Here is a 14,348-nt window from a genome sequence, read left to right as displayed (position 1 = left end):
AAGTCAGCCCTCAGTTTGTGTGCAAAGCAGCTGCTGCCTCCGTGCTGCCCACCTGTTCTCATGGGGTTTGGCTCTCCACTTCAACTCCTGCTCCTGCAGTGCAGAGACCCCTGCAGCCATGGTGCTGGCTTGCCGCTGACTGGCGTGCCTGTGATTTCCTTTAGTTTGGTGTGGCCAGACAGCATTAGGCAGTACGGCTCTCTCTCCAAGTTAAAGACGAATACATTTGTTGCACCTCGCTCGCTGCTCAGTCCCACTGTCTGCTGCTTCCTTCCTCCGAGTTCTGGGCGGGCCCAGGCATCTCAGGGAGTTTCAAATTGTACTGCTGCTCTGCTTGTACATTCTGCATCCCACTTTCAAAAAATAAAAGGTGCCTTGTGTTGTTAGCTGCTGCTAATTAATGCCTCCCTCAGACCCACACAGACAACGTCCGTGGTCTACACTCACCCCTTCCTCCCTCCTTCAGGTCTCATCGCCATCGGACCTTGTCCTGGTTGCCACTGTCAGTGTCACCAAGAAACAGGGGGAAAAAAAGAGTGAAAGATCATATATGAAGATGTATGAAAGTAAGAAAGAATGTGTGAAGGCGTGTGTGAGAGTGAGAGCATGTGTGTGTGTGTGCTCACGCGTGAGAGAGAGCATGTGTAAGGATGTGTATGTGTGTGTAAATGAGAAAACATGGCTGTGAGCATGTGTGTGTGTGTGCACACGCGTGAGAGCATGTGTAAGGATGTGTATGTGTGTGTAAGTGAAAAAACATGGCTGTGAGCATGTGTGTGTGTGTGAGAGCGAGAGCATGTGTGTGTGAGAGAGAGAGAGCATGTATGTGTGTGTGTGTGTGCGCACACGCGTGAGAGAGAGCATGTTTAAGGATGTGTATGTGTGTGTAAGTGAAAAACATGGCTGTGAGCATGTGTGTGTGTGTGAGAGCGAGAGCATGTGTGTGTGTGAGAGAGAGCATGTGTGTGTGTGTGTGTGCACACGCGTGAGAGAGAGCATGTTTAAGGATGTGTATGTGTGTGTGAGAAAACAAGGCTGTGAGCATGTGTGAGAGAGAGAGGCAACGTTTGTATGAGCGTGTGAGTGTGAGAGAATGAAAGTGTGTGTATATCAGATGTAGAAGAAAGTTTGGTCAGTCCCACCCCCACCAATAATCTATGAAAATCTCAGGGTCATTCTAAATGTATTTACTTATTTAAATCATTTTATATTCCGCAATTTCCATATTGTTCAATGCGGATTACAGGAAAAACATACATAATAAAACAGAAATAAAATACAGAAAGCATCATAAAATAATAAAACATAACAGATCATTTACTGTACATGCAGATAGTTCGCTGACCGCAGCATATATGGAGTGCCGATTAGGTGATGAAAAATTCCCAGGTATGGAAAGCAGGGGATTTTTAAAATCTTTATTACCTTTCATTATTGGGTGTTATTTGATGTATCTGCTGATGTTAAATATTTTACTGGTGTTTATAAAACATTTGTAAAAATGATATGAGTTTTAATTATTAGACGTTCTGTTTGTCAGATGATTGAATTATGTATCTTTGTATTTTGCACAACATGGGAGGAAATGCGTTTCTGTTTTTCCAGTGTTGCATTGCACACAAAGTCTCCCTCCTGGGGTTTCTAGTTTAGTTTTTGTCTGCATCTTTCTATTTCTATTCTGTTATCACTTATGCTGTGTTTGGTGAGGCTCTGCCTGTTTTTATGCATTTGTGACTGAGGTGAGGGATTCTGCTGGTCTGTATTTTCTGTGTAGGGATCTGTAGCAGTCCATCTTGTTCTGTTTTCTAATTTCCTCCCCCCAATAGGAGGTGTATTGGTATTCTAGGGCATGCTGCGATATTTGCATTCCTGTCTTTTCAGATGCCAGGTTGTGCTTGTTTGAGGGCAGGTTTGCTACATAGGCCCAGAGTGTGTTTTTTCCAGGGTTTTGTGTTACTTCACAGAGAGCATGGTAATGAAGGGTGTTTGTGTCACTGTAATTGAGATAACAGAATTTGAATTTTCTTTTTTGCATGATGAGTAGTAAGAGCAAGCGCCCTAATTCTGCTCTGCACCCACTATTAGAAATGTTTCTGTGGGTACAAAGTGTCTGCAGAAGTTGAGGTGTAGGATCTTTACTGGGGTTCTGTCCCATTCTTCATAGTTTGGGATTAATAAAAGATCCCAGACCTCTTGTTGAGGGGCTGTATTTGTCCACAGGGATTTGTGTTACATATAGGGCTCTTTGAGCTTTTCTTGTACAACGTAAGACACATTGTGATATTTTTACCTCAGAAGGCTGTACCTTGAATGTCCTTTTTCATGTAAAATGTATGATTATAAATGCATTATTTTTGATTGTGTGCAGAAAGGCCTTTTAATTCATACATAGATGTAGTCCTGAAGTAGATCACTGGCAGGATCTAAAATATCGTCACATTTATGCAAATGAATAAATAGCAGCTGCTTGGAAGACTGCTGGTTCAAGAAGAGGTTATACCTGCCCACAGGCAGAGGGACAGGTAGAAGTGATGAAAACAAAGGGAGGCAATAAGCAAGGGCCCAAATAGAGGAGAAAACTGCCCGGTTGATAAAAGAGGACTTTAATCCTTCTTTAGATAAAAAACGGGATAGGCAAAAAAAACAAAGAGAAAATAGATAAGATAAAAGGAGAAAGTGGGATTTGTGAAAAGGACTGGCAACAAGCAGAAATATTAAAATATGTTCTTTTGCTCGATACTTACGGAAAACAGGGAAGGTGATGAATCTAAGATGGGAAACGGCATTGATAAATGTGACAATATTACAAGTGAAATTACAGAGGAGGAAATATACAAATGAAAGCGGATACAGCTATAAGATATGACATGAGCTCAAGAATGTGAGGACAGCTCCCCTCGCACTTCTAGTCAACTTGTCCTTGAAGACGTGGAAAGGCTCTGAAAGGCTGGGGAAAAGCCAGACAACTGCGGACCTGTTAGACTAACATCGTTAGGGTGTGCAATTATGGAAACATTACTGAAGAAAAAGATGGCCTTGCCTCTTGAAGCAGGACACCCAACAACAGGGCTTTTACCAAGGAAAGATTCTGCCGGCCGATTCTTTAATGAGGTGACAAAAGTGGAGGATCAGGGAGGTATTGTAGCTGAACATCTGGAAGACCTTTGGCACTGTTCTGCGTGGAAGAAAGATACACAATCTTGGAAAAAAAGCAAAGTGATCAGGGGAGTTCCCTAGTGCTCAGTACTTTGGCCGGTATCATGACATTTGAGTGAGGAAAAAATATGCTGGCATACAGAAGATACCAAAAGCTGTAAGAGTAGACATACCAAGAGTGGAAACAAGTCAAAAAGCTAGTCTCCCACTAAAAGTGTACAGGTGTGGGAGTGGCATTCTTGTACCCCTGCCAGGGTCTGTCCACTCACATGCACCCGGTCATAGTCATCTGTCTTCTCAAATGACCGTGGCAGATCTAACAGTCATTCCACGTGCTGTTTCGGCAACATTTCCTGCTCCTGCTTGGCAAGCAGTGGCTCTCTGCCCTAGTTCTCCCTCCAACATCCGAACCCCCAGAGTTACCACACGGATCAGCATGAAAGTTAGCAATTGCAACTCTGGTGTCATTTGACACCAAACGCACAACATCCTGCCTTATCTCGTTTGGATTGTGATAGGAAGTCGGAGACAGAGAGACACAATCTCCCCACAAGGTATGCTGGCTACACTTTGCACAAGAACACCTAAAAATGAAGGGACTTGAAAAACTATAAACACTGTCAAGGGTTTGAAAAAAGAGCTTCAGTGCAAAGGAGTGTAAAATCACGCATTTTGGATGCAAAGATTCAACTGTATAAGTAAAAGTATCATCAGCAGGAATAGGAAGGTAATATGACCTTTGTATAGGTCACGTGCGAGACGCCATCTTGTTCTGTTTGGAGGCCACACTTTCAGAAGGGCATTGAGAGGATGGAGGCAATTCAGGAAAGAGCAACAAAGAAATCCCTAAGGCACTGAAACTGTACTCACTGGAGGAAAGAAGGGACAGAGAATGGGAAGATAAACTTTCCACTGAAAAATCTTCCTAGAAACAAAGAGTATGTGGCATATAAAATAAGTTTAGTTATGTTTGTTATTTAAGTAACCTCTATTAAGCTGTCTAATAACTTTACTTTTACATTTTTAATTCTAGATGTTCTATGTATTCGACTAAGGAATTATATTTCCTGCTTGTTCAGATTTCAGTGTAAACCGGCCTGATTTGCATTTTATGCAAGAAGGTCGGTATATAAAAATTAAAAATAAATAAATAAATAAATATAAGGATCATGTGGCCATTCCAGTCTAAAAGGCAAACTACAAACGGGCAGAATTACCCACGACTCTCAAATACCATACAATATATGCAACAACATGGATGAGAGCCAATATAGTTTTATTATACAAAAATACAAAACATCAAAATTATTTAAATACCCCAAACTGCATACATATCCCCCATTCACTCCACATACTTACACCCATCCCTCATAAAACTGTCTTTCAAAGTTATTTTACGAGGGCTGGGTGTATGCATGTGGAGTGAATGGGGGATATGTATGCAGTTTTGGGTATTTAAATAATTGTGATGTTTTGTATTTTTGTATTGTTGTATAATAAAACTATATTGGCTCTCATCCATGCCGTTCTAGTCTACCCGTTTTTTCAATTCAAGGACTAGGTGTCATGATACGAAGTTGCAGGGAAGAAGGTTCAAAAGAAAAATGAAAAGATATTTCTTTATGGAGAGGATGGCAAATGCCTGGCACAGGCAGTGGCAACCAAACCCATGAGAGAAAGACACAGAGCACAGGGCAGGTGGGGAAAACAGAAGAAATGAAAGAGGGGACATGAGAGTTTGCTCAGTCCTTTGAAACTTAAGAGAGCCAAAGTGAGGCAAATACAAACAAATAGGCAGAGAATTGTGGTGCAAATCTATCAAACTTCCAAAAAGGCTTAGGTAACCTGCACAGACTAACAATGGTTATAATCCTAACAACACTGGGATCACCTGCCCGCAGCAGGGTTTACGTTCCTAAACACCTTGGCATGACTGCATCAGGATTTCGAGAAGGCTAGAGCAACCTGCGCCGAGTGTAGCATGATAACCCCAACAGCCAGTGCCCTGGCTAGCCTAGGGCCAATATGACCGTGGTCAGAAGGCGCCGGACCCAAAGGGTGGTGCGGGGTTGGCACCGCCGCCGCCAGGCACGGTGGAGGCTTCCGCGCTCTGGCGAGGGCCGCGCCTGCCGCGACATCCCTGCCTCCCAGAAGTAGCGGCGCTTTCCCATGCGGCGCGCTCGAGGCCCTCGCAGCCGCGAGGGCGCAGTGCCAAGCACGTGCCGGGCGGAGGCGGGGCAGGCAGCACAGGGAGCAAAGTGGATGCCGGGGCTGTGGCTGCTGCCTGGACAACGAAGCCCCGGGGCCCAACCGATCCCAGCGGCGAGCGCCAAAACGGAGCTGCGTCGGAGCCTGGCTCAGAGAGGATGATGATGTAAGAGCATGTGTTTGTACACACCTGTGGGGGAGAGAAATAACATGTGTGAGTATAGGGAGAGAGAGAGAGCGAGCATGTGTCTGTGAGGAGGGAGAGAGCATTGTGTGTGTATGTGTGTGAGTGATAGAGCAAGCACATGTATGTGTGAGAGAGAGAGAGCATGTGTCTGTGAGGAGGGAGAGAGCATTGTGTGTGTATGTGTGTGAGTGATAGAGCAAGCACATGTATGTGTGAGAGAGAGAGAGCATGTGTCTGTGAGGAGGGAGAGAGCATTGTGTGTGCATGTGTGAGAGTGATAGAGCGAGCACATGTATGTGTGAGAGAGAGAGAGCATGTGTCTGTGAGGAGGGAGAGAGCATTCTGTGTGTATGTGTGAGAGTGATAGAGCGAGCACATGTATGTGTGAGAGAGAGAGAGCATGTGTCTGTGAGGAGGGAGAGAGCATTGTGTGTGTATGTGTGAGAGTGATAGAGCGAGCACATGTATGTGTGAGAGAGAGTGAGCATGTGTCTGTGAGGAGGGAGAGAGCATTGTGTGTGCATGTGTGAGAGTGATAGAGCGAGCACATGTATGTGTGAGAGAGAGAGAGCATGTGTCTGTGAGGAGGGAGAGAGCATTGTGTGTGCATGTGTGAGAGTGATAGAGCGAGCACATGTATGTGTGAGAGAGAGAGAGCATGTGTCTGTGAGGAGGGAGAGAGCATTGTGTGTGTATGTGTGAGAGTGATAGAGCGAGCACATGTATGTGTGAGAGAGAGAGAGCATGTGTCTGTGAGGAGGGAGAGAGCATTGTGTGTGTATGTGTGTGAGTGATAGAGCAAGCACATGTATGTGTGAGAGAGAGAGAGCATGTGTCTGTGAGGAGGGAGAGAGCATTGTGTGTGCATGTGTGAGAGTGATAGAGCGAGCACATGTATGTGTGAGAGAGAGAGAGCATGTGTCTGTGAGGAGGGAGAGAGCATTCTGTGTGTATGTGTGAGAGTGATAGAGCGAGCACATGTATGTGTGAGAGAGAGAGAGCATGTGTCTGTGAGGAGGGAGAGAGCATTGTGTGTGTATGTGTGAGAGTGATAGAGCGAGCACATGTATGTGTGAGAGAGAGTGAGCATGTGTCTGTGAGGAGGGAGAGAGCATTGTGTGTGCATGTGTGAGAGTGATAGAGCGAGCACATGTATGTGTGAGAGAGAGAGCATGTGTCTGTGAGGAGGGAGAGAGCATTGTGTGTGTATGTGTGAGAGTGATAGAGCGAGCACATGTATGTGTGAGAGAGAGAGAGCATGTGTCTGTGAGGAGGGAGAGAGCATTGTGTGTGCATGTGTGAGAGTGATAGAGCGAGCACATGTATGTGTGAGAGAGAGAGAGCATGTGTCTGTGAGGAGGGAGAGAGCATTCTGTGTGTATGTGTGAGAGTGATAGAGCGAGCACATGTATGTGTGAGAGAGAGAGAGCATGTGTCTGTGAGGAGGGAGAGAGCATTGTGTGTGTATGTGTGAGAGTGATAGAGCGAGCACATGTATGTGTGAGAGAGAGTGAGCATGTGTCTGTGAGGAGGGAGAGAGCATTGTGTGTGTATGTGTGAGAGTGATAGAGCGAGCACATGTATGTGTGAGAGAGAGAGAGCATGTGTCTGTGAGGAGGGAGAGAGCATTGTGTGTGCATGTGTGAGAGTGATAGAGCGAGCACATGTATGTGTGAGAGAGAGAGAGCATGTGTCTGTGAGGAGGGAGAGAGCATTGTGTGTGTATGTGTGAGAGTGATAGAGCGAGCACATGTATGTGTGAGAGAGAGAGAGCATGTGTCTGTGAGGAGGGAGAGAGCATTGTGTGTGTATGTGTGTGAGTGATAGAGCGAGCACATGTATGTGTGAGAGAGAGAGAGCATGTGTCTGTGAGGAGGGAGAGAGCATTGTGTGTGCATGTGTGAGAGTGATAGAGCGAGCACATGTATGTGTGAGAGAGAGAGAGCATGTGTCTGTGAGGAGGGAGAGAGCATTCTGTGTGTATGTGTGAGAGTGATAGAGCGAGCACATGTATGTGTGAGAGAGAGAGAGCATGTGTCTGTGAGGAGGGAGAGAGCATTGTGTGTGTATGTGTGTGAGTGATAGAGCGAGCACATGTATGTGTGAGAGAGAGTGAGCATGTGTCTGTGAGGAGGGAGAGAGCATTGTGTGTGTATGTGTGAGAGTGATAGAGTGAGCACATGTATGTGTGAGAGAGAGAGAGCATGTGTCTGTGAGGAGGGAGAGAGCATTGTGTGTGTATGTGTGAGAGTGATAGAGCGAGCACATGTATGTGTGAGAGAGAGAGCATGTGTCTGTGAGGAGGGAGAGAGCATTGTGTGTGTATGTGTGTGAGTGATAGAGCAAGCACATGTATGTGTGAGAGAGAGAGAGCATGTGTCTGTGAGGAGGGAGAGCATTCTGTGTGTATGTGTGTGAGTGAGAGAGCGAGCATATGTATGTGTGAGAGAGAGAGCATGTGTCTGTGAGGAGGGAGAGAGCATTGTGTGTGTATGTGTGAGAGTGATAGAGCGAGCACATGTATGTGTGAGAGAGAGAGCATGTGTCTGTGAGGAGGGAGAGAGCATTGTGTGTGTATGTGTGTGAGTGATAGAGCAAGCACATGTATGTGTGAGAGAGAGAGAGCATGTGTCTGTGAGGAGGGAGAGAGCATTCTGTGTGTATGTGTGTGAGTGAGAGAGCGAGCACATGTGTGTGTGAGAGAGAAGAGAAAATATGTGCATGCCCCAACACACATACACCACATACCACACACATACACACTAATCAACAACAATCTCAGGGGCAGGGTGGCTGGAAATCACAAATTCCCAGGTATGGAAAAGCAAGACAGTTTTTTAAATCCTTATTAGTTTTACTTATTGGGTATTTGATGTGCACTGAAATATTTTCTTGGTGTCTGGGAGATTTTTAAAAATGATGTAAATGAGTTTTTAATTATTGGATATTCTTCTATTGGTCGGCTGTTTTGAAATATGCACTTTAAAGGATTGAAATGTATTTTTATTTGTGTAACAGACTTCTCACCAGCTGCATTTCAAGTCAACATATGACAAACATTGAACAGGAAATTTACTATTAGTGATTAATTCTTGATTTTATTGTCTTATGTTTTCTGAGGAATGGTGATCATTCTGTATTTCCATTATTGCATTACATACAGAGAGTGGCTTCTTGTGGTTTCCAGTTCGGTTGTTGTCTGCACATTTCTATTTATATGTTATGTTCTCCTTATTCTCTATGTGGTGAGGGTCTACCTTCATTATGCATTTAGGCCTGAGGCGAGGTTTTTTTGCTAGTGTGTAGTGGCCTGGCTTTTTCTGCTTTCCTAATAAGAGGTGTATTAGTGTTTTAGGGCCTGGTGTAATATTTGCAATGTTGCCTTTTCATGAGTAAGGTTGTTACTGTTTTAAGTGCTGGCAGTTTAGTGCTTTTTATTACTTTATTTGTATTTATTCCTCGTTTTCTCAGTTTTATTGTTTTCTCACGTTACATTTATTTATACTTCATATAGCAAGAATTAAGGGTCAGTCTTGTAGAAAATAAGGATCACATCCTTATAGACCTAAAGGTCACACATTTGGGACCAAGGGCGCACTTGTGTTTATTAACATTTATTTTTATTTATTTTTTAATATACCGACAATCAATCTGACATATCACATCGGTTTAAATTCAGGTACTGTAGGAGATTATAACAGTAAAACTATTATGCTTTCAATAAAAAAAAAAAAAGTAAGAGTCTTCCAGCTCGTGGTGTCGTGTTGTGCCCAGGGTGAGGGCGCACGTTTTTAACTGGCCATAGGCGCCACTGGCTACGGCTCTGCCAACATCAAGCTTCCAAATGGTGGGGGTTAAGGTACATAATAAAGCAATCATGGCTAAGATCCAGCCATCGATGAGCGTGGGGACCATGGGTGTTTTGATGGCTGCGTGTAGATTATGAAACAACTTGGTAGTAAGACATGGCAGAGGGCCTGCCTATTGGATTAAGTGTTAGTCTTGTACGAATCAAAGGGAAAGACAGTTAAAGGCCTATGGGTGGAGGTGGAGGTGAATTTAAACAGCTTATGATAGATACAGAGAGCAGTGGTAGCCACAGGGTGGAGAGAGGACCAGGCAAACAGATCTGAGAAGAGCTGGTGTGTGTGTGGGTTTAAGGATGACAATGTATAGGCTCATCCACCCAAAGAAGTAGAAAACCAGAGAGGAAGAGTTCCCATTTGGGGAGATCGGATGGGCCAGTGGGGGTTTTTTTTATATCCGCTGTCACGTCTTACCCCAGATTCTAAAGTTTAAACTGCAGTCGTTTCCTAAAGCTCAGTACATGAACGTGAATGCTTGAAGCTTGCCCCAAGCTCCTGTTTCTGAAAATAGCGCCATTCATAAACGGGGGTCCTCATGGCTGTAACATTATTCTAACCCCCCTACCTTGCACAAGAAATGATTTCCTGCCCCACAGCCCCAAACCCACTGGCACTGGTCAGCAAAGGCAGCCTGAAAGCAATCCCTCTGGGGGAATCGTACAGCACCCAGGCATCAGTGGGGAGGGAACTGTGCTTTTTTTAATAGGGATGTATAAGGTATAACCATTTCCAAAAAAGCAATCTGAGCATGCAGACCAGACACGTAACAAATTACTTTTAAACGAACAAGTAAATAAATGTTAAAGAGGGCTGCCCCAATCAGCCCACAGAGCTCTCAATCTGTGCATCTGCCAATGCAAACAGCAAAAGGAAATGCGAAAAAAAAAAAAAGATAGTTTCACTCACCTAAACTGCTGTGATTAGTACAGCCATCCATTTTAGGTCAGCAGGTTTAAAAAGAAACAAAACAAAAACCCACACACACCTAAAAAAAAAAAAAAAAGAAAAGCAACACTAGATGCACTCCAGGGCAGAAACTTGGAAAATGCTAAAAAGAGGTTTTTTTGGGAGCGGAAGTTTTGCAAGCAGGTCCCAGCGTCAGCCTCCCAACTCTGGCTTAACAGGTCCGGGGCTCACACTTCAGCCCGGTCTGGACCAGCAGCAGCAGCAGGACCCAGAGCTGCCAGAACCTGGCAGGGAGAAAGCCCATTTCCTGTCTCTCTCACTCTGCACACAGGAAAAAAAAAAAACAACAACCCAGAGCGAAAGTGAAGGCAGAGGACGCGCAAGATGTATCAACAAACGGCGAAAGCCTGCCCCCTCTCCTCCCCCAGGAAGCGGCCCGAGCCTGTCATTTCCCCTGCATTATTACTGCTGCTTTCAGGACACCAGGCTGGCTGGAGGCTTAACCCCCTCTGCCGGCGGACCAGCAGATCCCAGATCTGCTAGCCCGGACAGCCTGTCCTCCCCCCCAGAAGGGTCGCCTTTTAGGAAACCCCGAAATCAAACCGAGGGAGCTTTGTGTAACCTGAGCTGCGGTAGGAAGTGAAGAAGATCTTTGAAGGGGGCGCCCTCTGAACCTGTTACATTTCATCACTTGTACCGTCCGCACGTTGGGGAGCTGAGGCGATATTTGCGCGCAGAAAATGGGCGCGCAGTTGAGGAATCGCAGAAAGCTGGGGTTTTCCTTTTTTTTTTTTTCTCAATGCGCCCTTGAGCATGGCCTACCTGTAAGTCAGCCCTACGTTGGCTTAAAGGTGTGCCATGGCTGAAAGGTCTGCGCAAGTGGATCTAGGTGAGGTAGCAACTCTAGAGCAGAGGCTGGCATACCTTGTCAAAATTATTCACCTTAGAAGATCTAAATCAGGTTAGGTCTGGTCAGTATTTAGATGGATAAATAATACCAAGAGGAAGGACAAACAGTTCACTAATCTCCTTTGAAGTTCAGAAACAATGAAGTTAGCATGTGGCACATTTAAAACTAATCGGAGAAAGTTCTTCTTCACTCAACACACAATTAAACTCTGGAATTTGTTGCCAGAGGATGTGGTTAGTGCCATTAGTGCAGCTGGGTTTAAAAAAGGATTGGATAAGTTCTTGGAGGAGAAGTCCATTACTTGCTATTAATTAAGTTGACTTAGAAAATAGCCACTGCTATTACTAGCAACGGTAACATGGGATAGACTTAAGAACATAAGAAATTGCCATGCTGGGTCAGACCAAGGGTCCATCAAGCCCAGCATCCTGTTTCCAACAGAGGCCAAAACCAGGCCACAAGAACCTGGCAATTACCCAAACACTAAGAAGATCCCATGCTACTGATGCAATTAATAGCAGTGGCTATTCCCTAAGTAAAATTGATTAATAGCAATTAATGGACTTCTCCTCCAAGAACTTATCCAAACCTTTTTTGAACCCAGCTACACTAACTGCACTAACCACATCCTCTGGCAACAAATTCCAGAGCTTTATTGTGCTCTGAGTGAAAAAGAATTTTCTCCGATTAGTCTTAAATGTGCTACTTGCTAACTTCATGGAATGCCCCCTAGTCCTTCTATTATTCGAAAGTGAAAATAACTGAGTCACATCTACTCGTTCAAGACCTCTCATGATCTTAAAGACCTCTATCATATCCCCCCTCAGCCGTCTCTTCTCCAAGCTGAACAGCCCTAATCTCTTCAGCCTTTCCTCATAGGGAAGCTGTTCCATCCCCTTTATCATTTTGGTTGCCCTTCTCTGTACCTTCTCCATCGCAATTATATCTTTTTTGAGATGCGACGACCAGAATTTTACACAGTATTCAAGGTGCGGTCTCACCATGGAGGGATACAGAGGCATTATGACATTTTCCGTTCTATTAACCATTCCCTTCCTAATAAATCCTAACATTCTGTTGCTTTTTTGACTGCCGCAGCACACTGAGCCGACGATTTTAAAATATTATCCACTATGATGCCTAGATCTTTTTCCTGGGTGGTAGCTCCTAATATGGAACCTAACATCGTGTAACTACAGCAACGGTTATTTTTCCCTATATGCAATACCTTGCACTTGTCCACATTAAATTTCATTTGCCATTTGGATGCCCAATCTTCAAGTCTTGCAAGGTCCTCCTTAGCTTTTGGGTAATTGCCAGGTTCTTGTGACTTGGATTGGCCACTGTTGGAAACAGGATGCTGGGCTTGATGGACCCTTGGTCTGACCCAGTATGGCATGTTCTTATGTTCTTAACAATCTTTTAATTGTGTACGGGCAAGTGTGTCAGCGTCACAAGTAACTTATAATAACGGCTTCATGGTCCCTTCACACGGGCTGTGTTTCGAGAAAACTGCATTGGGAGGGGAAACCTAGAAGAAAATAACAAGCATCAAGAATAACTTTAAAGGAAAGGACAGAAATATCTGAGAACACGAAAGTGCGTACAAACAGGACATCAGCATATATTCATGGATGTATGAGTTAAGGCTAATATAGAAGGTTAAATGCCAGAGCAAATGTCAAAGAGTGATAGTAAAGGAACAAATTAACAAGAAATATTTTTCATAAAAAATGTCAAAGGGCATTTGAGAGTAGGGGGTTAAAGAACGTCAACAGTGGAATCTAAAGCATCATAAAAAGGTATAAATTATAGTGAACGGAAGGGAGACCCTAAAATGATATGGAAAATATATGGAGAAAAATATAACTTTCTCCCCAAACAAACAGTTGCAAGGGGAACGCCTACAAATATGTTCTTGTATGTAAAAAGTTGTAAAGGAGTGAAAGGATTGGAACAGTTTAAACAGAGAAAAAGAAAAAAAAGTGCATAGGTCGGCAGAAGAAGCAGTAACCGCCCAGGGTGATGCCCCAGCCTGGGGTTAGGTGCACGCGTCCCTCTGAATCAGTATTGACCTAATACCCCCAGCATGGCGTTAAGGGTGCCAGCTGCATAAACTGACCATGGAAATTTACCCCTACATTTTGAAAACAGCTTTGCATTACAGAACTGAGGTCTGGTTCCTCCACAAACGATACTAATAGGGTAGCTCTCTCCACAATTTCTATTGTGGAGGATTCTAGAAACTGTGTTGCATTTCGTACATTCAATTGATGATGTTGTGCATCACCTCCTCTCACATTTCGAAAAGGGAGAAAGTAAACTCTGTTAAATGATGGTAATTTATCTAGTGGTATTTTCAGTACCTCAGTTAAGTATCTCCTTAATGTCACCCTAGGCTGTTCACCAATGACTTTAGGAAAATTAAGAAGTCTGAGATTAAGAAGTCTCAGACGATTTTCCATAAATTCAATTTTTGGTATTTAATACTAATTGTTCCTGTATTATTGTGGATTGTACTTCCAGCCCTTTTTTTTTTTTGCGCCATCTTCTAGCCCTTGGATACGCCTTTGTTGCTCTTCTAGTATGGTATTACAATCTTGAGTAAGAGTGTCCACTTTTTGTACGCTAGCAGCAATTTGAAGGGAACACTTTTGTACTTCTGATCCTAGCCGTGCGACGAGCTCCCATATGGAGTCTAAGGTCACTACAGATGGTTTAATATAAGGATTCTCCATTCCAATTGATTGAGGTAAAGGTTCTTGTACTGTAGGGACCACATCTTCCAGATTCGTCGCTGAATCTAAACTCCGAAAATCCCCAGTGGTTCCCTCTACATTGCTAAGAGAGCTCACTGGCTCACCAGTTAGTGATATAACTGCTGGGGGTTCCTGCGAGTTTGCTGACAAATATTTCCTCAGGACTGGGGGGCTCAAGGTGACCTCCCCGGATGAGACGGAGCCTCCTTCTCCAGCCACATCAATTGGGATATTTGCCCCTTCCATTTGTGGGTGGGATGCTGTATACTGTGGGATTGTCCGCTGCCTTGTAAGGATCGTTGGAGTGGAGGGATAAACTCTAACTTTCCCTTTCCTTTTTCGAGGGCATAACTTAT

General features: G+C 44.2%; 1 protein-coding gene across 3 annotated transcripts in view; it reads right to left on the bottom strand.

Annotated features, from left to right (window-relative positions):
- The window catches only part of EML3 (EMAP like 3), a 192,620-nt gene extending 181,933 nt beyond the window's left edge, over nucleotides 1–10,687 (bottom strand). The window contains exon 1 of one of the 3 annotated variants that reach the window (XM_029614870.1): nucleotides 10,324–10,687. In XM_029614870.1, coding sequence (XP_029470730.1) covers nucleotides 10,324–10,354 — 31 coding nt within the window. In that variant the 5' untranslated portion in view covers nucleotides 10,355–10,687. Of the gene's footprint in view, nucleotides 1–52; nucleotides 78–10,323 lie in introns of those variants that run through there. The other 2 variants (XM_029614868.1, XM_029614869.1) reach the window with 2 other exon arrangements.
- Between the last annotated feature and the right edge of the window lie 3,661 nt (nucleotides 10,688–14,348).

This window comes from Rhinatrema bivittatum, chromosome 8 (assembly GCF_901001135.1).
Source record: "Rhinatrema bivittatum chromosome 8, aRhiBiv1.1, whole genome shotgun sequence".
Lineage (NCBI taxonomy): Eukaryota > Metazoa > Chordata > Amphibia > Gymnophiona > Rhinatrematidae > Rhinatrema > Rhinatrema bivittatum.
The sequence above is the reverse complement of the archived record's forward strand: the minus strand, read 5'-3'. Positions and strand labels throughout refer to the sequence as shown.